The following is a 25,597-nucleotide window of genomic DNA, read 5'->3' as shown; positions in this document are numbered from 1 at the left end:
CAACCCAGCCATAATAGCACTTCATTGACTTGCTCAATCACTCCCCATTGCTCACATTTAACTACTCTTTATCATAAAATAATCAAAACAACTTCTAGAATAAACTCAATTTAGAAACTAAATTATGTCGTATTGCTTTTAAAAAAAAAAATTTACGGAAATGGCCAAAATTAAGTCAAATAATAAAAATGGTTTTTTTTTCTCCTTTTTCATACAAAAATTAGAAAAAGACTAAGCTCAGCCGTTTTTTATAAATTAGAAGAAATTTTAGGTTTTTTTATTTTGTATTTTTTATAAGTTTCCAAAGAAAAGGATTAAGATAAAGCATGCTTCAAGTGGAAGCAAAGCCTTTTACCCCTAACGAACCCAACAATTCCCCCGGTTTCCATTTCCAACAAGGAACGGAGAAACTTAACGGCCACGTGTCAAACACTCAAAGGCGGTGTAACTGGCAGTACCGGTCAGTAATTAAAATAAAAGCCAATTTCCAAATCTTAAAACAAATACAACTCCTTAATCCCTTCTCGCTCAGGCTACGCAACTAAAGAAGCTTTACAAATTCGTTCGTTCGTTCGTTCGTTCGTTCATTCGTTCATTCAACTGTTTTCCAATCTTCTTCTTCACAAATTTTCACTGGTTAATCTGAAAATACGACGTAGTTTTGGATATGATTGTGGGTCAAAAAATGGTGGCGGAAACAGAGATAATTTGCAAAGCTACTGCTGTTTTAGACTTAGGTTTGCAGTTCAATGTGAAAGATCAAAACTTGCAGATCGATGTTAATCTCAAGAACAAGAATAGTAGCCCTCCTTCAACTCCAAGATTCCATGAACTTCGTGTTTCTGACTCAGTTTCCTCTGAAATCTCCTGTTTTGAATCGGTAATTAATTTTCATTTTTCTTGAAAAGTTTTGAGTTTTTGCACATGGGTATCGTTGATTTTAGTTTTTTATGAAGTTTCTTGATTTATTTGTTATTGAGTATTTGGGAATTGTATGCTAGGGAAATTGATTGATAGTGGTTCCCCCCCCCCCTTTTTTTTTTTAACTAGGTTAGGGTTATGTGTGTAAAATTCAATCTTTGTGACTGATTTTTTTTTTTTTTTTTGGCTTGAGCTTTTTTAATGACTTAGGGATTTGCCGCTTGTGAATTTTTGTATTTTTATTTTCTACCTATTATTTACTGGGCACGAGATTTTAAATATTGTATATGTTAATTTACTTGCATAGACCTCCTACCTTTTGTGGGTTTTAAGAACTTGACAAGCTTTTTTATTAGTTCAAAACTTGGTAGTTTATACGGTTTCTTCTATGAAGCAATCAATTGAAGCATAGTTGTTAGTCTGAAAATATTTGTGTGTAACTGCCTCTTATTTGATTCAAGTGGCATCTAGCTCCATTAGGATTGAAATGATACTCTTATTACTGTAGATAGTCTCATTCTTTTCTAACTTTGGTTAAGTTGTGTTATCATTGATGCTGGCAACATTAGAAAGAGAATCCTTTATATCTGAGATGGCTGAGAAGCTACCGTTTGAACTTGGGGAAGGAATCACGGAAATTGTGGACGTCACATGACGAAGTTATCTTCTTGAACATAGTTTTTTGAAAGGAAAATTCTCTGCTAAAGTATCTTTTTTCATCCTAACAAATCATGTGATGCTAGAATGACTGAGAAATGATGTGTTATGGTTGATCATATTAAATTGTAATGTGTTGGTCAAGCAATTGGAGTTTGCAATTTCACGAGTCTTTGTATTCTTCCTTGTTTACAGCGCAGCTTGTTGGTCCTTTTTTTTTTTTTTTCAAGCCTTGATAATTATGTGGTTTTGAGAACCTTGAGATATTGACTAATCCCTCTTCCTTTCTGGTTTATAGGTTGTCAGTTGTTCAGAGACCGTTAAAAGTACTGCTATGGAGACTTCGGCAGTGTTTGTCCCAATCATTTGTTCTGGCAGCTGTGCTGACATTGGACCAAGGATCTCCATGGATGATGAGCACATTCGGATTGATGATCTATCTGCCCACCTTGGATCTCTCTTTAAGTGTCCTACTCCAAGTGCTTTCTATGCAGTGTTTGATGGTCATGGTGGACCTGAGGCAGCTGTTTATGTCAAGGAGAATGCTATGAAATTATTTTTTAAGGATGCTGATATGCCCCAAACATCTGATATCAATGATGTCTTCTTAGCAGAGTTGGAGAATTCTCATAAGAAAGCATTTTTACTGGCAGACCTTGCCTTGGCTGATGAACGTAGTGTTAGTAGTACGTGTGGAACAACTGCTCTGACTGCCTTAGTGCTTGGAAGGAATTTACTGGTTGCAAATGCTGGTGACTGCCGAGCAGTTCTCTGTAGAAAAGGAGTTGCAGTTGATATGTCTCAAGATCATAGGCCTTCCTATCTGCCCGAGCGGAGGCGAGTTGAGGAGTTAGGTGGTTATATTCGTGATGGATATCTAAATGGTGATCTATCTGTGACACGAGCCCTAGGAGACTGGGATATGAAACTCCCACTAGGGTCTGCATCGCCTCTTATTGCTGATCCAGATGTCCAACAAGTTGTGTTGACAGAGGATGATGAATTCCTAATCATTGGTTGTGATGGTATCTGGGATGTGATGTCAAGCCAGCATGCAGTCAGCCTTGCCCGTCGTGGGCTCAGGCGGCACAATGATCCGCAACAATGTGCTCGAGAACTTGTCATGGAAGCATCACGCCTGAATTCATCTGATAATCTCACTGTGATTGTTATCTGCTTCTCCTCTCTTGCACGTGGAGAGTCATGTCCTCCCCTGCAGCGAAGATTCAGGTGCGCCAGTCTCTCTGAAGAAGCTCGAAATAGGTTGAGGAGCTTGTTAGGAGGCAACTGATTGTACATAAAAATTATTTTCACTCTATTTACTGATACTGTTGAAATGTGATTTTTATCTGTTTAAGGCTGTTTCAGATGATGCTTAGGCCTTAGACAAAAAGCAGCCAGCAGTTTTGTATTGATAGAAGAGAACACTAGTCGTTCGGAATTATTTTTTACTTTTGGTGGATTGGGTTTCACTGCAATAACCCTTGCCGTATTTGCCTTTCTACTTATCTTTCTGGCATTTGTCTTTTTAGTAAACAACTGTGAGAAATGAGCAGCTTGCTGTTAATGTGAAGTTTCGAGTGTTTATCAAACATTTAGGTAGACTTTATAAATTAAGTTGTCAAAACCTAAAAGAAATGGAGTGTAAATCTATTAAGTTGTTCGGGTTGCTAGATTTTTCAATAATTTATTTGGAATTGGTTCTTTTTTTTAATTAATTTTGGAGTTGTGTTCTTCACTATTATATTGGTTTGGTAAGGTTAAGTTTAATAGGTTTCATATCGTTATATCAGTAATTTGTACTGTAATTATCTAATTCTTCGAGTCCAATTAAAAGACTTCAATTGGGTACAAAGTTGGTTGATGATAGCAGCCAACGAATCATTCAACCTTAGCATTAAGGGCCACTTGCCTGCCACTAACAATGGATGGTGCTCTTTGGGTAGGATGTGTGAGGCCACCAATTTTTATGTTGATCCTGGTTCTGTGAGTGAAAAAAAATCTTCTTCCATACAACACCAAGACAAAATATCAGAATGGCAGACAGAATCATCCTGTGCTTTCTTCTGCTGCCATCACTAAGAAAAGTTTTCTTTGCCATTGAATTTTACACGCGATATCTAGATGTTAAATGTAAATATGGAGCTGACCTCACTTTTTGGGGAATAAAAGCCACGAGGAGCTCCCACTCCCTACGGTTTTAGGAAAATAAATAGAATATTTCTCTCCATCATCTTCGCATCATACCCACCCATCACAATCTAATGAATTCCCAATCAACGGTTCATATTGATGATAAAGCTGAAAAATGCTGCACAGTACCACACCAAATTCCCCTTCGAGGGAAAGGTGATATATTAACACTTAAGACCCCTATTATCTAAAAAAACTTCATAACAAGAATATAGCTTCTAATTTATTAATTTAGACCTTAATGTCAAATTCCGCTGATAACATTAATTATTTAATTCTCTCGTATGCAGTATACTTAAAGTTTTTTTTCCTTTTTTTTTTTCTCTTTTTTGAATTTCACTGGTCAAATTATTGATTTTGTTATCATTTAGGTCAATTGTCTTATGATAATAATATTCTATTATCCATTCTCTCCATATTGAAAGAGCAAGATTTCGAATCCTCATTGAAAATTATTATTCAGTTAAAAATATTATAAATGTAGGATAGAACTCACTTTTATTGCCAAAAAAATTTAAATTTTAGTTGGTAGACTCTTTTTATACTGGTTAGGTATAAATTTATACTTTTAAATTATGTTACTTAGATTATGTAATTGTATTGATTTAGGCATAGTTTATTTGTTATATTTTGTAGAATCTTGAACTATTATATAATATATTATGATTGTATAAATTTAGGTATATACTTTCAAATTATGCTCGGTAGATCTTGACATAATGACACGTATTACCAAATTATATATGGATTTAGGGTAAATTTTTAATCGGGTAATTTTAAAAAACCTCCCCTGAGATTTGGACTTGTTGCAAATAAATGGCGAGAATCTATTTATTTGTAAAAAACCTTCTACCGTCAGTTAATTTTAATATTGACCGTTAGTTGACTGTACAAAGGCAATATTGCCCTTAACAACAATTTGTAGACTGACATAACTAAAAAAAAACTAAAATTGTTGGTGCGAAAAGCACAAATCCTATTTTTTGATAATTTTATTTTGTCAATTCCAAAGATTTACAATATCATAGGTAAAGATTATGATTATTTCATTTTCAAATTTTTAATTTTATCTTTCTTGTAGGAACTTTAAGAAAATATTAATAATTTAAAGAGGATAAAATAGCCAACAATTTTAGTTTTTTTTTATAGTTATGTCAGTCTACAAACTATTGTTAAGGGTAATATTGTCTTTGCACAGTCAACTAACGGTCAATGTTAAAATTAACTGACGATAGAGAATTTTTTTATAAATAAACAGATTCTCGCCATCTACTTGCAACAAGCCCAAACCTCAGGGGAATTTTTTTAAAAATAACCCATTTTTAATCTAACAAGTAACAACAGGCACTAAAAAATACATACATGAACAGAGTTAATATTTGTATTTTTTGGGGAAAATTCAGGGACTTAAATGTTATTATCCGCACAAAAAAATTCAACCGCGAACTGTGCAGACAACTGAAATTTTCGATGAATAAATAAATAAAAGGCGCAGTCCGAGTTAGACCAAAAACCCACCAATTCAATCGATTGATTGGAGAAAAAGTTGATTGAAAAATGGCGATGGCAAGTCTTGCAAGAAGAAAGGCGTACGTGCTGTCAAGGAATCTCTCGAACTCGTTGAATGGTAATGTTTTCAAGTACAGTTTCTCGCTTACAAGGGGCTTCGCTTCGGCATCTGATGAGAACGACGTCGTCGTCATCGGAGGTGGACCTGGTGGTTACGTGGCCGCCATCAAGGCCGCCCAGCTTGGTCTCAAGACTACGTGCATCGAGAAGCGTGGGGCCCTCGGCGGCACGTGCCTTAACGTCGGATGCATCCCCTCTAAGGTTTGTTTGTTCTGCAATCCTAGTTTTTTTTTTCCTTCTCTATCTTTAAGATATGATTTTTACTGTAATTAGTATAATTGTGTTGAGAGAATTGATTAATATAGTTGCGTGTTTGCGTTTGTGTTTATAATTGGATCGAGTGGTTTGATTTATATGAATCAAGATCCGATTTTTGAAGTTTTGATTTAGTGTGTAAATGGTATTTGCTGAGAATTGATGGATTTTATTTGTGTTGGTTAGCTGATTTTTTTTTAATTATTTTGTTAATGTTGCTCAAAAATTTCTTAGCTTTTCAGTCTTTCTATTCTGCAATTTTTTGTTAAAAATAATAATAACCGAATTCCTTGTGCAAAAGTGGATTTTATTTTAAGAGGTTTGAACTTCAATGGGTCTGGTTTCTATTTGTATAGTATTTTGAAAGAAACTAAAAACGAATAAATTAAGAGAAGTGGGGGGGGGGGGGGATCAATGGAATTAGAATGATAATGGCTTCAAATTTGGTTTGATATATTTATGTTTCACTTCCTTTGTTGGATAAAGTTCAAGGGATCACTACTTTAACTTAAGGGTGGTCAATTTTGAAGATAAGAAGTTCGATAGCTACTAAATGTAAAGTGTCGCTGTTTCTTCTGTTTGTCAGGCTGTTGTTGCTGCTAAGATTTTTTTTCCCTTTTTATTAGTGGAATGACTTGTTTGTCTATCCTAAATTTTGGAGAGGCTTGATCCATGTATTTTGCTGTAACTAGTACTCTTTTTTCCTACTGTCGTATGTTACCAGACATTTTGCTTTCTAGTGTGTATTTGAGAATCTCTTTGATATCATTTTATGATCTGTAGAGAAATCATATTTTTTGGTTTGATACGAAACTTAAAAGTGTATTAATGGGGAAAAATCAAAATAGAGAGTGGACATCTGGTCCACTAAGTAAGCCAAAAAGATAAGCTTTTAGAGCTATGCAAAAGTATACCCAACCACCCCTATACGGTGCTATTCGAACAACGTTGAAACCCTATCTTAAAACCCCCTCCCAATTTAGATGAATGAACAAAGAAGATGAATCCTGGAGCTCCATAGACACTGAAGCCCAAAGCGATGCTAGAAGATGGACTCTATCCCACAGTTCTTCAATATTATCCATGCCTTTCCATTCAAAAATAAAAACATCTCTTTCCTGCCATATCACCCAAAAAAGTGTTGCCACTGCACTTCTCGAACTTTAAAACCCTGTGCAGAAATGATATTATGATCTCTTGTTACATTTTAATTGTGTCATGCCATAGTTTTGTCTCATTCTACATTATTTTTCTGTAATCTTTCTTTTTGTCAGGCACTTCTTCATTCTTCCCACATGTACCATGAAGCCATGCATTCTTTTGCCAGCCATGGTGTAAAGTTTTCTTCTGTTGAAGTTGATTTGCCTGCTATGATGGCCCAAAAAGATAAAGCTGTGTCTAATCTTACAAGAGGTATTGAAGGTCTATTCAAGAAGAACAAGGTAACCTATGTGAAAGGATATGGCAAGTTTATCTCCCCATCTGAGGTCTCTGTGGACACCATTGAAGGTGGAAACACTGTCGTGAAAGGCAAGAATATCATAATTGCTACTGGTTCTGACGTTAAGTCTCTACCTGGGATCACCATTGATGAAAAGAGAATTGTGTCATCCACTGGAGCTTTAGCATTGAATGAAGTTCCTAAGAAACTCGTGGTCATTGGGGCAGGCTACATTGGGCTGGAGATGGGCTCAGTTTGGGCCAGGCTTGGTTCAGAGGTCACTGTTGTTGAATTTGCAGCTGATATCGTCCCAAGCATGGATGGGGAAATTCGCAAGCAATTTCAGCGTTCACTTGAGAAGCAGAAGATGAAATTCATGCTCAAAACTAAGGTGGTGGGAGTTGATTTATCTGGTGATGGTGTCAAGTTGACCCTTGAACCAGCAGCTGGTGGTGAAAAGACCATACTTGAAGCTGATGTTGTTCTTGTGTCTGCTGGCCGGACTCCATTCACCGCTGGGCTCGGGCTGGATAAGATAGGAGTGGAAACCGATAAGATGGGACGGATACCAGTTAATGAGAGATTTGCTACAAACATACCTGGTGTTTATGCGATTGGAGACGTAATTCCAGGACCAATGTTAGCTCACAAGGCAGAAGAGGATGGGGTTGCTTGTGTTGAATTCTTAGCTGGTAAACATGGCCATGTGGACTATGATAAGGTCCCTGGAGTTGTCTACACACACCCTGAGGTTGCTTCAGTTGGGAAGACTGAGGAGCAGGTAAAGGAACTTGGTGTTGAGTACCGTGTGGGGAAATTCCCTTTCTTGGCAAATAGCCGAGCAAAAGCTATTGATGATGCTGAAGGAATAGTCAAGATTTTGGCTGAGAAAGAGACAGACAAGATATTGGGGGTTCATATTATGGCACCCAATGCTGGAGAGCTCATCCACGAGGCTGTCCTGGCCATTAATTATGATGCATCAAGTGAGGACATTGCACGTGTGTGCCATGCACATCCTACAATGAGTGAGGCATTGAAGGAGGCTGCTATGGCCACTCACGACAAACCCATTCACATCTGAGAAGCGGGTTATTACTTTGTTATTTTTTGTTTGAGATTTTTCAGATATCTTGAAAAAGACGTTCTTCTGTTTTCTCAATTGTCCAGCTTTGAAGCAGATGCTTTAATAGAAATTTGTTTTTCCTCATTTATATGTTTATATGATGATGGAATAACTTGGGTTTCTTTTGTTATGTTTTGATGCGCAAAATAATAATTGAGAGATACATTGACTTGAGCTAAATGATAGTAGGGTTGTTGTCATCGTGTTTCTTGCCAATTTGTCGAATATTTCCGTTTGGGTTCTCATAATTCTATAGAATGGTCAGTGAATCCTGTATTTTCAACTAGACAATGCTGAATTTAGCAAGTTCTGTCAAATTTATGTCCAATTATGAACGAGGAAAACCATGATATCATTAGAGAACACAATCGATGGAATTAACAGACTGCCCTAAGAAACGAATTGGAAAGGACAATCATTGCTATAGAACTGATATCTCCCCTTCTTCCAGCAAATACTGATACAACTTCACAGAAGATTCCACAAACATTTGCAAATTAGCCACCCACATAATAATTTGCCACATTCCAAAAACAGTATTGGAAAACTTTCTATACAAAAACAAGACCTTTGTTGCTTTGTGGTCTTCTGCTCTGCAACTTCCACGTGGTGGTCATACAAAATCTTAATGGAAGACCAATTCAGGAATATTGGGTAATCATGGCTCTTCTCTCATGTCTGACCTTCTCCTGGCCTGTAAAGCCAGCCTTGCGTCTCTCTCACGCTCAAACTCCCGGTAATCTGCTCGCTGCAAGAAGGAAACCTTGTCCAAATACTGATTTGAGCTCTTCTTGTAAGCATCTAACTCCTCCTCCAGCCTCTGCTCTTCCTTGAACTCTCCCCAGTCCTTTTTGGTCTTGTCGAGCACGCTGAGCTTTGGTTTCTTCTTAATCTGTTCAAGAACAGCATCAACAGCTGATGTTGGAGGACCTTTACCCTTTTCAGATGCCTCCCTAGAATCAGCATCAAAAAATTTCTTAACTTCAATATCTTGACCGGCAAAGTCCCGAAACTCAGTAATCTGCAAAGAATAAATCACCATTAGCACATCATCCATAATTGCCAAGTGATCCTGTACACCAGTGTGTGTCAAAATCTTAGCCCAACTATTCAAATACTAAAAAAATTGTAATATTCAGTAGAATACAACACTAAATAGAACAACGGCAGGACAAACAAATTTCGGAGAAAGCACTGAATATGGAAAAATTGTGATTACCCCAATTTTCCCCCTGCTTGGTGCGGCAGCTGTAGCTGCCTTGACTGCTGATAAAGCTGCAGCTGCAAGCCTCTTGGCCTCATCACTAGTGTCATCCAGCATAGCAATGGGTCTTTTTTGTGGCAAGATACCATTCTCTTGTGGTACGTCTAGCCCAACAGATTCAGTATTCCTTGCCAAATTTTTCATCCAATTCTACAAATCAAAGAAATGACAAGTTAAATTCTTGCCTCACTGTCTCAATATTACACTTGAAACAAATAAACTAAGAAATCCTCACATTGGATATTGTCTGCGAACTTCTGGTCACAGTTGAACAAGGCTTGCTCAAAAAAAATTTGAATTTCCTCTTAGGAACTCCTTCATTCATTTTTTCCCACAAAGCATTAATCTTCTTATCATCATCATCAATACCATTTTGCACAACACTAGGTCCGGTCTCTTTCGGCGCCAAGCCTAGGTATGTAATCCAGCACTACAAAATAAAACCAGTGTAAAAGATAATGACACCAACAGTCACCAAACTTAACCCATTATAACCAAAGCAAACACAGAATTTATCACAAATCTAAACCATTGAAACCAAAACAAACATAAAAACTCTTACATTCGACATCTTTGATGAAATTTTATTCACATTTGGACTCGGCTTGTTTAGAAAAGACATCAGGGTCTTGCTAGAAACCCCTTTATTCATTTGCTCCCACATAGCATCCACCTGAGTTCTCACCACTAGCACAATAAAAGTTAAATAATAATAATAATAATTAGCTCCTTTGTTTTGCATCAATAATCCTTCATGCTCAAAATGCTAGGTACTTTTATAAATTCTTACCAATATCTTCATTTTGAGACTCTAATCTGGGACCGATGGCATGGCCTGAAACACAATAATAATTTTTCAATTCCATAAAAAATTTAACCTAAAAGCTTAAACAAAGCAATAAACACGAAACCATATGTAATACAAAAAAAGAAATAAAAAATCAAACATAGCCCACCAGAAAATGAGACACCATAATAGATATAGAAAAAAGATATATACTTGGTGCAAAAATGAACAAAAGGAAGGAGAATAGAACCTGTGGCGTCAATTTCAACGCCGTTCGTTGCAGCCATTGGTTTTGGACAAGTTTTTTATTTTTAACAAATTATAAAATTAAAAAAAAAAATTTTAACCGCGAATTTGCTGATAAGTTGAGTGAATGGGGCCTTAAGATTGAAGGATTAGGTGATTTGGTACTGAGAGTGAAAACCCTAGTAGAGAGAGAGAGAGATGCGTACCGAAGAAGAAAGAATGCCGTCAGGTCGAGCTCGTGAATCGTCGTCGTATTGAAACGAGAATTTGAGTTTTTACATGGGCCAGACTGGGCCGACCTGGGCTTGAGTATCAGTGACTACTAGAATTAACCTAAAAATAAAAACTTTGTAAAAGTGACTCAAAAGTTATAAGATTCTAGATTCTAACTCTGATCAATTCGCTCCGAGCCAAACCAAGAGTTATAAGATTTTAGATTCTAGCCCTAATGAATTTGCTCCATCACCATACGCCAAAATCAAGAATTTTGTTAACAAATTTAGAAGCCAAATTCTGGTAAGGCAGTATATGATTTATCAGAACTTGCCCAGATGACTAAACGATTAGCCGAGGCCCAAGGCTAATGCCACCAGCATTCTAAGCTCAATCGAGTTACTTGCTGATAAAGCAACTGATCCCGAGTTAAAGCAGCAGTACGTTGTTTTCTCTGAGAGCTTTGAAACTGCCATCGGTGACCTTAAATTTGCTAAGGAGAAATATTTAAAAGTTGAGTTATTACCATGCACAAGTTTCAGCACCTAGTGCCTTGGAGAAAGCTGATAGCTTCAAAGCAGAATCAATTAAAAGAGCTAGTGATGTTTAATCCTAATGGATCAGGTCGGATCAAGAAGGAAGAAAGCGAAATTTATAAATCTTTCTAATGTCATTGCTAAGCATTTGCTTGTAGAAGATTAAAAGGTGGGCAGTTCCAGTATAAATTGATTATTAATATAGATTTGAACTGTTGTCATTTTGATTAGGAAAATTCTTACTGTGTTTCATATTGCTTAATGATGTGGGATTCATATTCATTGTTTCGTTATTTAGGTGTTCTGGCTAGCCACAGTTGCTTTAGAGTGGAAGCTGAAACAATTTAATTTAACAGTCAAATTACTGAAACAAAGTTTTGAATAGGTTCTAGAACATGAGTGCCACACAGCAATACCAAATGAAGCCTTAACCCAGAAAGTCTCAAGTAAGTTGTTGGCAAAATAGTTATGTCAGTATATTTTTTTTAAATGTGAAGTTGAGGCTAAGACCTTTTTCTAGCTCTAAGTCACCGTTTTATAGCTCTTACTTAACATTCTATAATAGATACAAAGACACCATACAACTTCAAATCTTCATTTTAAAATATGTAGATATCCACATCGGAGAAGAAACATATGGATGCGAAATTACTAAAGAAGAAAAATGGATATTAATGGAAATCAGAGAATTATTGATTAGATTTTATATGGTAGAAGATCAAAAAAATTCGAAAACAACAATTTAAGAATAAAATGCTAATAAGAAAAATCGATTCTTTTCTTTTTTAGAAACATATTAATTTCTTATGCGAAAAGAGGTAGGAACAGATAACATTACATATATTTCTAACTTGTTTGGCAATGTGTAAAAATAAATTTCAATTCTGTCAACAAATAAATTAAGTTTCGTTTTCAGTTGAGTGATTTTATGCGTAAATGTCTTGTTTTGCTTTATGCAAAAGCACTTCAAGGAATTCAGAAAGAAGCAAGAGAACAAAATAGTTTCTATCAGAAGCAACTTTTTTCAAGTTTAATTCTCTTCGTGCTGCTCATTACACCTACGTTTGCAAGAATAAGTGTGGAAGTATCAGGAAGTGAGATCACTGATATTTGTTGAAACACAACGAATCCTTCTTTCTGTCAATCAGTACTCAACTCCACTCCTGGAGTTAGCTCTGCAGATTTTCCAGGCCTCACCAAATCACTGTCGACTTAGCACGTTCCAACACAACAAACACCCTTAATCTCGTCAAATAATTGATCCCAAAAGCTACTAATCGTCTGAAGGAGAGCTAGATGTCTTGCTCTCAACATTATGACGATGCCATCGGTGACTTTGATGATGCAGAACAGGACTTGAAAATCAGTGATTCCGTTGGTTTAGGTACACATACATCAGCTGCCTTGAATGAGCTGGTGATTGTGAAGATGAACTCAAGGGCCTTACAGCTGATCCTGCAGTTGTAAAGGGAACTCAGGGTTTGCAATCTATCTGCAGTATCATTTTGGTTGTTGCTAACCTTCTGCCACAATAGAATGAATCTGCATTTTTGTATTAGTGATTACATAATAAGCTCCTTGTAACCTGTTATTTGGATCAATAAAGTGACTCAAAAGGTTAACACAAAGTTATTCTTAGGTATTTACATCTTCTTCAAGTACATGCTGTATAAACATCAGAATCAAAGTGACAGATGTATATGATATACAGCACAATGAACAAAAATTGGCTTAAAAAATGGAAGATTTTAGAATATGGATCTCCTACACAGATTCTGGGTTTCTTGCAGCAACTTTTGCTGCAATTCTACAAACGATAAGAATTAGTAGTTGGCTTTGCAGCAAAAACTATAAGAGGGTGTTACAAAGACAGACCAAGACGAGCACCAAGTCCTTTGTGTTTCAAATTTGTCAAGCCAGAAAGCTGGGAGAAAAAAGGAATAAATAAGTTGCTGTTCATCAAAAAGAGTTAACGATCATCAAACACAATGCAAAGGCCTCAATATCAAGGAGAAACATATAGAAATGGAAAAAGAAGGAATTCCAGTTAGAATAGTATGATCAAAGAGCCTGATGTGAGTTTGACTCCTCACAATCCGCAAAAAGAGAATAATTTAATGTCGGAGATCTTAATGTCCACCAATGATATATATAAATTTTTTAATGTTGGCAAAAATCTGTAAATTGTAAGTAACAAGTGCAAATCTTAAAATGCAATGATTTAATCTTATAACACAAATACAGAAACACGATTATTAATCAAGCCAGAAGGAGAATCTATAAATATGAGAGTATTCAAACTACCCTTACTGTCATATCATTATATCCAAATACATAAATTCTTGGGTTTCACCACCACCAATTTCACATACATATGAAGTCACCCAATATTGTTCAAGAAAACGGACACAATATTCAAATAACAACCACATGGAAGACTGATCACTTCCCTACTAGTACAACTCAGACACGTACTGTTGTCGGTTTGTAGTCAATCACGAGAACTTTCTCCAAGTTGGCCAGGAACAAGTTTGCGTATTCAACATGTGCCGGATGAGCTACATACTCTGCAACACCCTCTGTGCTCTCAAAGGTAGATTCAAAAATATGAGTGAAACCCTGATGACGATTCTCAATGCTCACATCCTTGCCCCTGTTGCAGCACATAAAATAAATTAAAAAACCAAAAAAAAAAAAATTTGATCACAAGTGGATACACCCTTGACTATTTGTTTCGGCCTATATATTTCTAACTGTTGTGATTGTGCTTAATTCTGAAAGCACAACAAGTAAAGCACATGGTAAACACCCACTTATACTTAACAGCCAGTAATTCCAATCCGCAGCAGCTGCGGATTAACTCCGCAATCATCCCCTTAAAATCAACGACATTCACTAGACATTTTGTGCATCGAGAAGTATGGTAAGAGCATTATCTGGGAAACAACTTGTCAAATCAACCGCAATTGTACAAGTTAGCACATGAACCCTAGACAGATTCGAACTTTTGTAATGCAAATGGGAGACCTGCAGCACAGATCCCAAATCTAATCATCAAAAGTACATATAAATTGTTATCAAAAGGAGTTAAAAGTCCCTTGCTAAATCCACCAGCTAGAAATTCGCAAAGATCACAGCCGCAGGCCCAAACAAAACAGAGTCTCATGAGAAATTAAAACTTCAATGTCATTTCATCAAACAAACAACTAGAGAATTCACTTAGTAGCAAAAAGATGAAAAACTTACGACATAGGTAGCATTCATTTTCAAGAATGAAAGTGTTTTCAAGTGTGACTATGATAATAGTAATACCATTGGAAAGACTTCATGGGTTCAATGAGATTCACAAGATTTGCATAGTCTTTGATGAGCTGATCAATTTGATCTTGAGCAGTCCCTTCTTTGAACTTGGCCAGAAGTACGTGCTTCACCACTCCTTTAGCTTCTTCCATATCTCTGCCTTTATGTTTCGGCTTTCATCCGCTGCGAATGGAACCAAGTTGGCACCGGTGTTTAAATAAATTTTAGGATAATAACACTGCGCTCCCTATGGTTTTGTATAATAATAAATAGAAGGAATATTTGTGAAATAACACTTATCTCCTCTCTAATTATAGGTGTAAATTGCAAAAATGAGCGGGGTTGACATGGCACATCACAGGCTCATATTATGCTCAGATTTTACGCATGAAGGCAATGGATAATTGATTAATAATGTTTATAATTATTTATCACATATTAAAATTTAACAATAACTTGATAATAGTTTTATAATAATTAAGTTGGGGAGAATTATGTTTTCTTGAAACAATTCTGAGGGACGTTTTAATAATTCTAATAAAGAATTTTAAAAAGAAATCGAGAAAAAAGAAGCCCAAAACTCAGTACAATTACAAATAATAATAATAATAATAATAATAATAATTGATAGGCTAACGAACGGTGTCGAGCCGACCTTTTAAAAATTGCTTCTACATATGCCGCTAGTGCGACGCGAAATATAAATGAGTTTAAATATTTTGGATTGGGAAAGCACGGCATAGGCCAATTTTACACATTCTCCTCTAATTAATGAATGTTAATTATGTAGAGGTCCTTGAGGACGAAACAACAATACTACTGTACTTACAAGTCATGAAAATTAGTCATCCAATTAATTAATTATTTCATATTTATGTAAATATTGGAATACCACTTCCAAGAAGCAGAATTACTGATTGAATATAAAAAATGAATAGATGTTAACTTTTTTAACCTTTTTTTTCCTTTTTTCTATATGTTATCTAATATTTTATCTTCGTAGAACATAAAAAGAGTAAACTTTAATTTATCTTTAAAATGATAGTTTTTATTTTATCTCGAAAAGTATAAAAAAAAAAAAATCAGTTTGCTCCCATTTAATACAAGAAAATATAAAAAAAAAAACGTGCATTATTGTGTCCCCATTTGTGATCATCTTCTAAATAAAAAGAAAAGGTAAATTAAAATTTTAAGACTTTTGATAATTCAAAGATTACTACAGACAAGGCTGGAAGATAAAATATTAATTCATTAATGTTCATGATTTTTTTATCTTGTAATAACTCATTTAAGTTTGTATGTCTTTCTTTAAAATCTTTTAGCTTTGGTAAAATGTAAGGTCAGCACTAAATAATTACTAATCTAATTTAAGGATTTTGGAACCTCTACTAATCTAATTTTTTCAAAAGTTTGTACGAGATATTGTAATTTAGTTATTAATCCAATTAAATTTTTTTTAAAAAAGCACATGTTTTGGTAGCTAATCAATTGAAATTCTATACGATTCAATTTCAGAAAGGAGCATTAATTATTTATGGGGTTGTAATCAAACACAATAAATTTATCCAAAATGGGCAATATCGAGTTTGAGAGCTAATGTGCAGAATGAGAACGTGTAACGCCCTCTCTTCTCTCAAATGTTGATTCAAATATACGTGTGAGAAACCTTTTATGGAAGTTCTCAGTGCTCACATGCTTTCCCCTGTTGCGCGGCATAAAAATCTCAAGCACTTTTAGCTTTCTGAGAAGAGCTCCTTTAAATCGACATGCAACAACTGAGAAGCAGATCAACTATTCCATTGGTCGCCTGCCGGTTAGGTTGGCTAAACTTTTGGTCTCAAACATAACCCAGTAGACATGAAGCTAAGTGGTTGGTAGCATTAATTAATTGATTACTAGGATACTAATAAAAGAGTATTATTGTATTAATTAAGAGTGATAGAGATGATGATTACCATTGAAAAGACTTCGTGGGAATGAGATTGACAAGATTTGCAAAAGCTTTGATCACTTGTTCAATTTCATCTCCTATTGTTCCTTCTTTGAATTTGGCGAGCACCACATGCTTCACCATTCATTTTGCTTCTTCCGTTAACTACTTAGCTGCCTGATGATCGATCTCTAATTTTCTTATTTCAATTTAATTTGCTTTCTATATACACACACAAGCACACAATTGCAAGCTCCTTCACTTTTGTTTTATTCTTTTTTATTTTTTTATACATAATATCAATCTAAAAAAGTTTAGGTGGACAACTGATTTTCCATTATCTTATAAAATATGTCTTATTTTTTAATAAGGATTTTTTAGAATTTTTTTTCTTTAGTAGAATTCTTATTTAAGAAATAAGTAATTTTTCGTTTGGGAATTGACTTATTCAAGGAGGAATACTATTACTATAAGAAAAAAAAATACTTCTCCTACAAGAAATAATCATTATACAGGGAGATTAGATTCATTTGTTCATATAATACAACAATCAGTTATCTGCAAATAGATAGTTTTTAGTGTGAGAGAAACGGTAGGTCTATTGAGACATTGGGTATCATTGGGTTTTGGGTGTGAGAAAAATACTCAAGTAATTGTAATAATTTTCATATAGTAGATTTTTCTCTCATCATCCTTGGCGGTCGTGGTTTTTCTCCAGCATAAGGTTTTTCACATAAATTCTTATGTTGTGTAATTAGTTTTATTCTTCATCTATTTTCTGTTTACTATGTGTTTGATATTTTTACTTACAAGATCTTGGGTGAAATTAAAATTCTTTAATTAGTGTTATCAAAGCTAAAGGTTGTTATGTAAAGTAAGTATATTTGCGAACAAATTTTCAAACCTGTGAGGATTGAGGTTAAAACGTTTGATGGAAAAATCAATTTTAACTTGTGGCAAGTTGAAGTTAATGATATATTGATTCAATCTAGTCACACAAGGAAAACAAAGGCAATATGAACCTTGTTCCCAGTGGTGGAAACCCCTAGAGGTATGTAGAGAATCAAGCCACCTTAAAAAAGGTTGTCGGAATAAAGCAAGTTTGACAAATAGCTCTAAATCAGTATATGGAGATATTCGGCTAATGGTGTCTCTTTTTTTCCATGAGAGACTAGTTTATCCTTTTTGACATGCCACGGAAGAGGATGTATTACTACTATCTAGTCCACAAAATTTGCACGCAATACATGGTTTGCCAGTTTGGCATTTATGCAAGATGTGTAGTGGAATTTTTATTTCAATGGCTAAAGACTCTTAAGGATGCCAAACATAAGAGTGGGTTTTTCAGAAAAATGATCGACATGTGTCGAATATATGTGCTCTGGATAAGGTAAAGTATGACGATTCTCAGTGTGGAGAATTATAGCTATTGGATAAAGGACAAAATTTTACCCATGGTGCAATGATTCTCATAAGCCCTATATGAGTTTACTTTTGGTGGAGTAAAGAAGATATGATTGTGTAGATACATGATAGATCATATTTTATTGCTTAATTGAAAAAATTGTCAAGGTGGAGATTGTTAGGAAATATGTCTTTTTTTTTTCAATACGGATTTCCTAAGATATTTTATTCTTTAGTAGGATTTCCATTTAAGGAACAAGTAATTTCCACCTTCGAACTTGACTTATTCAAAGAGAAATACTACCGGTGTAAGAAAAGAAATACTTCTCCTATAAGGAATAATCACTATATACATGGAGGTTAAGTTCACTTGTTTGTATAACACAACAATCAGTTCTCTGCAAATAGAAAGTTTTTAGTGCGAGAAAAACGACAAATCTATTGAGAGATTGAGTGTTATTAGGGTTTTAGGTGTGATGAAAATATTAGAGTGATTGTAATAATTTTTGATATAGTAAATTTTTCTCTCATCATCTTTTGCGGCCATGATTTTTCTTCAATATAAGAGTTTTCCAAATAAAATCTTATGTTTTTGATTTATTTTATTCTCTATATATTTTATATTTATTATTTGTTTGATATTTTTACTTACAAGATCTTAGATGGAATTAAAATTTCCTGACACATTATGCAAGTTGACACATTATTAAAAAACTTTCATTTTAAAAAAAAAGTTTTGATTGTCACATGTCAAGCAGTCCTTGAGGGAACAATATAAAAATGGTCATACGATGAATATTGTCTTAAACAAGTTTTCTTTCTCTTTTCTTTAGTTAAAAATAAAATAAAATAAAAAGCTTTCGCTTTTCATTATATTGCTTTTCATATTTATTTGGGGTCAGATTTAGACTCAATATTTTGGATTCCTATATTAGAACTCATGGGAGCAAATTTGATTGAGGTCAATATTATTATATTGGTTAAATCAATAATTTTTTTCATAATCATGAACTAATTTGGTTTGGTTATAGAAAATTACTCTTTGAACAATGTTTAGACTGTCTGACTTTGCTATGATTGGACCGACCCATGCATGCCAAATTCTGATGAGAAAATCGAATATGTATGTACTCATAGCAATAACCAACAACTCATTACTTATGTCTAAAATCTCTAACAATGGCAGTTATTCATCACGTTGAATAAAGATTATAATAAACATAATTAAAAGAATAAAAATTTACAAAACCACAGTATAAGCTTTAATGATATATCAAAATACTGCAGCAAAAGATTGAAAATTGCCTCTCTAAACCACAAAAACACATAAAGAGGGCAATTAATTACCACAATATCAATCACACAACTAGAAATTAAAAACATAATGATATACTTCAAAAGATTGGGGCTTGCCAAAAATAAAAAAATAAATGCCCCAATTAAACTCTTAATTAAAAATTATTCAAGCTGCAGATGGGGCTTTCTTGGGCTTAGTTATAGCGTCATCATCATCAAGCACCTCAATCAACAGATTAAGCTTTGCGTTATCATCCATGGCCAAATTCTTGTAATCCAATGACTTATCCTCATAAATATCCTTCCATTTTTTCACAAGCATCTTTATGTCTTCTCTGTCCATGTTCTCTTCTTTCCCAGTATATCTCCATGGCTTTGATCCCTTTTAATTTTATTTACAATAAATGAAAATTAATCTCTGATCAGTTAATTAATCAATAAGTAAATGTATAGAGAAATTCAAAGAAATTGTATATCCAATTAATGAATGAATATGGAAGATATATTATTTGAAACTTACAGATGCACAGTAATGCACAACCTTCACTTTTTCAGTTTCAACATGCTCAGGGTGACGCCAAAGCATTGCTAAAACAAAATTGTATGTATGAGAAATGGGCTTGTAAATATTCCTGAAGAAATTATTCAAAAAATCCTGCAAAAATTTTTAAAAATTACAAAAATTGTGGGAATACTCTACTCTTTATAAGTGCTAATGTTTTTAGAATTTAGAACAAGACCTTGAGGCTTTTGTTACCTGCTCGGCAAAAGAAGAAGGAGGAGTGACCTTTAGGGTTTCCAAGAGATGAGAGTAGGTCAAAAGATTAGGCTCATAAACAAACATGCCGGCGTTGAAGTACTTCGGTGGCGGCGACCCCATGGATGCAGGCCACTTAACTTTTTCAGGGCACTGCTGGCAGTATCCGATCTTGTATTGCGGTGAGTTGCTCCATGTCTTCTCACAGAAACAGTCCATGGCAGCATACAAGTAGCCGTTTGGCAACTCGAAAAGATGATCAATATTCTCGAACACTTGTATGTCACCGTCTAAATATATCATCTTCGCATACTCCACAAACTACGTACACAGAAACAAATATATAGTCAAAATTTTAATTATCAACATGCATGCATGTGTAACATTAAAGAAGAAATATCAAAAATAATCATGATGAGTATGAAGACTTAGAATTTTTTGGAAATGAGCTTTTATCTAATGCAGGCATCTGCGTGCAACGGGCGCAAATTTAAAGCTAGATAATGGATATCTAGTTCCAAATTCGCACTTTAAAATGTATAGATATCATTGCCCTAATGTCTCATGTGATCATAGAACTATCTAACAATGGTGATAATAAACCAACATTTAAAAAATGTTTGCATATTTGTACCTCCCAAATGCGAAGCTTGGAATAGTTGATGACATAATATGCCATAGCGAATTGGGTCTGGTTTTCCGGTGGGTACACCGGCTGAATCTCACGAACAATGCATCCTTGGGATACAAGAATTTCCCGATGATCCGCCGGTACATCAGGCAAAACAGCCACGACTAGAGGATATGCAGATTTGGCCTTCCTTAAACCTTTGACCAAGCCCACAACACCCTTCACATAATCACCATTGCCAGCCAAAAATGTCACATAAGCCCTCTTAGAAGACATTTTAAAAATGGATAAAGAGAATAAGTTTTCAAAGAAAAAACTAATTTTTTTAATCTTGAATAAGGCTAGATTTGATGAATAGGGTGCCTCCATTTATAAGAACTGAGGGGTTGTGAAAGTGCTAATTAAAAGTGAAATTTGGGAAGTTAATTTTCTTTCATTATTTTCTGTATCCATCTCCATTGAAAAGGCAAGTTTCAGGATTATGTTTCCCTTTTAAACTTAGATTGGTTTAATTTTGATACTTTATATTTCAATAATCACATTAATGTTTAAAAATATCAATTATTTATTTATAACTTCCAAATCGGGGGCCGTGGATATGTCAAATACATGTTCATTCATTTAAGAAGCGGGCGTATTTATGAATTTAATCAAAATCAAATCAATTTGCAGCATGATGATCTCTCTCTCTCTCTCTCTCTCACACACACACACACACACACACACACACACATATATATATATATATATAATTATGTTGTAGAAATAATTAGTTAATAAGAGAATCAGTTATATGTTTGGAAAATTTTATTTTTAAAAAGACTGGAAGATTTAAAAGTAATCGCATGTGTTTGGTAAATCTTACTGTTAACGGACTGTAATAATGTAAGTGACTAAATTAGATATAATGTTGAATAAAATTTATTTTAATATTTATAAACATATATATACAATATTTTTATTGTGTACCTATAATAATTTTTAACTAATATATACAATATTTTTATTGTGTACCTATAATAATTTTTAAGTTATATTGTTAATTTTATTTTTTATTTTTTATCCCAATATAATTGGTAATAATGACTATCTCTTTAAAGTTAATGATTTTATTTACTAATTAATAATGATAATTTTAGATTTTTATAATGTTTTATGAGGACATATATGGAATTGTATTAAGTATAAATATGATTTTCGAAATCAGATTTTGAAAAACTATTTCTTCCTTATTTGTTCAAAATAGGATGGGGTGATTTTCCCAAAAGTGATTTGTAAAAAAAATTTACAAAACAGCAAAATTAAATTTTACCTTTTCAAAATCACTTTTAGAAGTGTAATACAAAATTTCGGAGACGAGAGTCCTGTTATATTGCATATATACATCTTACAGTAATTAATATAGAGTAAAGATATTTATTCTTTTTGGGAAAAAAATGCAAGAGAAATCAAATGGTAACATGTTGATAAAGAATATGATTATACCACACTCTAAAATTAAATAAAACAACTAAACAAGAATCGCAAGATAATTTTGATGTATATATTCTCTAGAAAAGTTAAATTTTGATGAAACCATAAAAAGGCCAAATTTTTATTAACATTGGACTAAATATATTAATTTGCATTTTTTATTTCTGTTCTGGACCTTTTTTTCTTCTTCTTCTTAATTGCACATTATCAATCTTAGACATATAACCACAGACTTGATTTTGTAGCTTGAGGCTGTGAGAGTTGGGGACCATTTAGAAAGCCACGCAGTATATACTTCAGTCTTTATTCGTTACGTTTCACGGTATCATGTATGATTTTCCAAAAATCCAAACTCACTTTCCCAAAAATCCAAACTCACTTTCCCAAGAAAATCAAAACTCAACCACATAAAAATGTAACAAGAATCTGAAAAAAAAATGTAAAAACCATTAATAAAGTAAAGCAAAAACCAAGTTATTAATATTGCTTTATTTTTATTCCATTACACATCAAACACAAAACATATATAGAGCCTTAGCTAACAAGTATATACTATATTACATTGACATAATATTATTGATCTAGGCAGCAGATGGGGCATTTCTTTGTTGAACAACAACACCATCTTCACTCAGAGCAGTGACGAAAAGGGACCCTATCTTTTCACTGTTTGTCGTCGCCGGCACAATGAAATTCTTGTAATCAAGAGACTCATCTTCATAAATATCCCACCATTTCTTGACAAGCAATTTGATGTCTGTCCTGTCCATGTTCTCTTCTTTTCCCGTGAACCTCCATGGCTTGGATCCCTGTAAATTCAATATTATCATAATCTCACAATATTAGTGTTTGTTTATTGACAAGGGCATGTCAATTTGTAATTGTTGTGCTTTGGAGACAAACCATAAGGATGTTGAAAAACAAACACTAACTGCCGTTGGTAATTTTATTAATTATGCCGAGAACAAGTAGTAGCATGACAGCTGATCGCTTGCTTCTATTTCATGAGAGTTCAAACTCAAACATGCACTAATTAAGGTTCGTTTTCATAAGTACCAAATACTATTTCAATTTAGCAGCTTAAAGATGATGTTAAAGACAAACAAAAAAAAAACGGTGACCGTTACTGAAAAGGTGCGATCAAAATATTAAAACAATCATTAACTTGTTGATGGCTATTAGCAAACAGCAATTCAGTTAAAAAACAAACCCTAACTAAATATATTTTGGTGTTGTTGATATTATTATTTATTGAAGAATGATTGACAAACTAGCTAATACTTACAGCAGCACAATAGTGAACAACTTTCACTTTGTCAACATCTACATTCTCAAGGTGGCGCCACAGCATAGCCACAACAAGATTGTATGTTGGAGGAATTGGCTTGTAAATATCCTTAAAGTACATGTTCAGAAAATCCTGCATGCAAATCCCAAAATAAATTAATTAACACAAAATTAAAATCTCAAAAACCCCAGATAAAAATAAAAATATCAATTAGTTAGGGTTATTAGTTAATTACCTGCTCAGCAAATATAGTAGGAGGAGTGACTTTGACGGTCTCCAAAAGATCATGGTAGGTCAAGAGATTAGGCTCATACACAAACATGCCGGCGTTGAAGTAAAGAGGCGGCGGCGAGCCCATCTCCACCGGCCATTGCACCTTTTCAGGGCACTGCTGGCAGTATCCGATCTTGAATTGCGGTGAATTACTCCAGGTTTTCTCACAGAAACAGTCCATGACAGCATAAAAGTAGCCGTCCGGTGCATCAAAAAGATGATCGATATTATCAAACACTTGTATGTCACCATCCAAGTATATCATCTTCTCATACTCCACAAACTACATACAAAATTTCGTCCAATAATTGTTAATAATTAACCAGCTGCGTGTAAATTAATTTAAATTTAACGAGCACGAAGTAAATAGCTAGGTTCAGTCGAATAGATATGAACTCGATGAAATTATTTCTGATATAAAAAAAAAAGAAATTAATAGACCAAAACATCTTGAATCGTTTAGTAGAAAATAAAACTTAATATTATTAGCGCTCAAGTTAGGTTAAATAAAAAAACAAAAACAAAGAGGGCATTTTCAGAGAGAAATGACAAAAGTTTTATGCAAAAAATTATATATGAATACATATAGTTTTTGGCTAATTAAAGCACTAGCAAGTTGCGACTTTATTTACAAGATGCATGCTGCCACACACGTGGGCATAAGTTCCACTACAAATAAGCCACGTGCAAATTTTGCATGGGATGATAACATGAACATAAAAATTTCATTAAGCTAATAGTATTATAATTATTACCTCCCAAATGCGAAGCTTCGAGTAATTGATGACATAGTAAGCCATGGCAAATTCCGTTTGGTTTTCCGGCGGGTAGACCGGCTCGATTTCCCGGACAATACAGCCTTGGGACTCGAGAATCTGGCGGTGATCCTCCGGGACATCGGGCAAAATAGCAACTACAAGAGGGTACTCAGATTTGGCCTTTCTTAAGCCCTTGGCCAAGCCAACAACACCTTTCACATAGTCACCATTGCCAGCCAAAAATGTTACATATGCCCTCTTTGGCACGTTCATTATTGGCTCTGTAATTTCGACAAAAGACATCTTGGAAAAAGTGCTAACAAAGAGCAAACAAGAAGTGATCGAGAAGGATTTTTTTTTTATATTAATTTTTTGTTTTGAATGTGATGGGATTTTGTGTGAAGAGTTGAGTGGTTTATATAAGCATCGGAAAGGGTGGTGAGAATGGCAAGAGATAAAATTGTAGGGATGGATTTTTAATTTTGCAAATATTGTGATTCTGTTTTGCTAAAAGTGGCATGTAAATTATTTGAGGCCATTTGTTTGAAGATGTAACACCTGCCTGTTTGAACATATGACACATTAGAGAGATCTCAAGAGTATGCATAGATGATGGCTTGATTGGTGACACGTGGGACTTTAACTGTTTTTATTTGATCAACGGCTGTGGTGGATTTTTGATTGGATTCTTTGATTTCTTTATCAACTTTGTAGTCGGTGGTTTGGATAACTCATCTCGAATGCAAAGAAAAAAAAACCCTGCTTTTGAAAGCAAATAGTGCGAAGTTGAGAATGAATCATCAATCATGCATGCCACGTGTCCATTTGATTCTTGTGGAGACCACTAAACTTTCTGGTGGGTTCACGTGGCGGTATCTGTATGCTTCAGTCAATGTTATTTGTCGTTTCTATGTGGAGACGAAATGTTAATTAGGGTTAGGGTTAGGGTTAGGTTAAATGATCGAGACAAAAATTTTAACTGAAATTTGATAATTTTGGAAACTAAAACAAAAAAAGAAAAAAAAAATGTTTCCATAAACATGCATGTTGCAAGAGTAGTAATTAGGATCATGTTGTGCGATTTTTTATACTAATTTCCTTCTTTAATAATAGGCCATAACGGCAAAAAAATAAAACTTAATAAGTAAATCCAATAATATATTATCCAAAGATATATTTTGAATCTTTTAACGATATTATTTTTCCTAATTTATTAAAG

At 34.3% G+C, this 25,597-nt stretch overlaps 6 protein-coding genes across 7 annotated transcripts; 2 read left to right on the top strand and 4 right to left on the bottom strand.

Annotated features, from left to right (window-relative positions):
* Positions 1-492: 492 nt before the first annotated feature.
* Positions 493-3,070, top strand: LOC102626841 (probable protein phosphatase 2C 13). The gene is made up of 2 exons (XM_006488718.4): positions 493-880; positions 1,877-3,070. The coding sequence occupies exons 1-2, from the start codon at positions 668-670 to the stop codon at positions 2,867-2,869; spliced, it is 1,206 nt and encodes a 401-aa protein (XP_006488781.1). The 5' UTR covers positions 493-667; the 3' UTR covers positions 2,870-3,070.
* A 2,195-nt stretch (positions 3,071-5,265) lies between these two features.
* LOC102627107 (dihydrolipoyl dehydrogenase 1, mitochondrial) lies at positions 5,266-8,352 on the top strand. The gene is made up of 2 exons (XM_006488719.4): positions 5,266-5,601; positions 6,930-8,352. Exons 1-2 carry the CDS (start codon positions 5,329-5,331, stop codon positions 8,178-8,180), a joined length of 1,524 nt encoding a protein of 507 aa, XP_006488782.1. The 5' UTR covers positions 5,266-5,328; the 3' UTR covers positions 8,181-8,352.
* A 288-nt stretch (positions 8,353-8,640) lies between these two features.
* Positions 8,641-10,832, bottom strand: LOC102627601 (uncharacterized). 2 transcript variants are annotated; one of them, XM_006488722.4, is made up of 6 exons: positions 10,726-10,832; positions 10,277-10,321; positions 10,049-10,173; positions 9,722-9,916; positions 9,442-9,636; positions 8,641-9,243 (listed from the first exon to the last, which is right to left on the bottom strand). In XM_006488722.4, the coding sequence occupies exons 3-6, from the start codon at positions 10,148-10,150 to the stop codon at positions 8,881-8,883; spliced, it is 855 nt and encodes a 284-aa protein (XP_006488785.1). In that variant the 5' UTR covers positions 10,151-10,173; positions 10,277-10,321; positions 10,726-10,832; the 3' UTR covers positions 8,641-8,880. The 2 variants fall into 2 exon arrangements, with proteins under 2 accessions (XP_006488785.1, XP_006488784.1); XM_006488721.4 differs by having other exon boundaries at positions 10,524-10,728.
* A 2,712-nt stretch (positions 10,833-13,544) lies between these two features.
* Positions 13,545-14,770, bottom strand: LOC102628374 (stress-response A/B barrel domain-containing protein HS1). Its single transcript, XM_006488724.4, has 2 exons — positions 14,581-14,770; positions 13,545-13,921 (listed from the first exon to the last, which is right to left on the bottom strand). Exons 1-2 carry the CDS (start codon positions 14,718-14,720, stop codon positions 13,732-13,734), a joined length of 330 nt encoding a protein of 109 aa, XP_006488787.1. The 5' UTR covers positions 14,721-14,770; the 3' UTR covers positions 13,545-13,731.
* Positions 14,771-19,364: 4,594 nt separating this feature from the next.
* LOC102609434 (galactinol synthase 2-like) lies at positions 19,365-20,862 on the bottom strand. Its single transcript, XM_006488917.3, has 4 exons — positions 20,590-20,862; positions 19,956-20,276; positions 19,719-19,853; positions 19,365-19,580 (listed from the first exon to the last, which is right to left on the bottom strand). The coding sequence occupies exons 1-4, from the start codon at positions 20,860-20,862 to the stop codon at positions 19,365-19,367; spliced, it is 945 nt and encodes a 314-aa protein (XP_006488980.3).
* Positions 20,863-22,517: 1,655 nt separating this feature from the next.
* On the bottom strand, positions 22,518-24,889 carry LOC102628674 (galactinol synthase 2-like). Its single transcript, XM_006488725.3, has 4 exons — positions 24,376-24,889; positions 23,583-23,903; positions 23,345-23,479; positions 22,518-22,868 (listed from the first exon to the last, which is right to left on the bottom strand). The coding sequence occupies exons 1-4, from the start codon at positions 24,679-24,681 to the stop codon at positions 22,641-22,643; spliced, it is 990 nt and encodes a 329-aa protein (XP_006488788.1). The 5' UTR covers positions 24,682-24,889; the 3' UTR covers positions 22,518-22,640.
* Positions 24,890-25,597: the final 708 nt, after the last annotated feature.

This window comes from Citrus sinensis, chromosome 1 (genome assembly GCF_022201045.2).
Source record: "Citrus sinensis cultivar Valencia sweet orange chromosome 1, DVS_A1.0, whole genome shotgun sequence".
NCBI lineage: Eukaryota > Viridiplantae > Streptophyta > Magnoliopsida > Sapindales > Rutaceae > Citrus > Citrus sinensis.
This window is presented reverse-complemented; position numbering and strand designations above follow the sequence as displayed.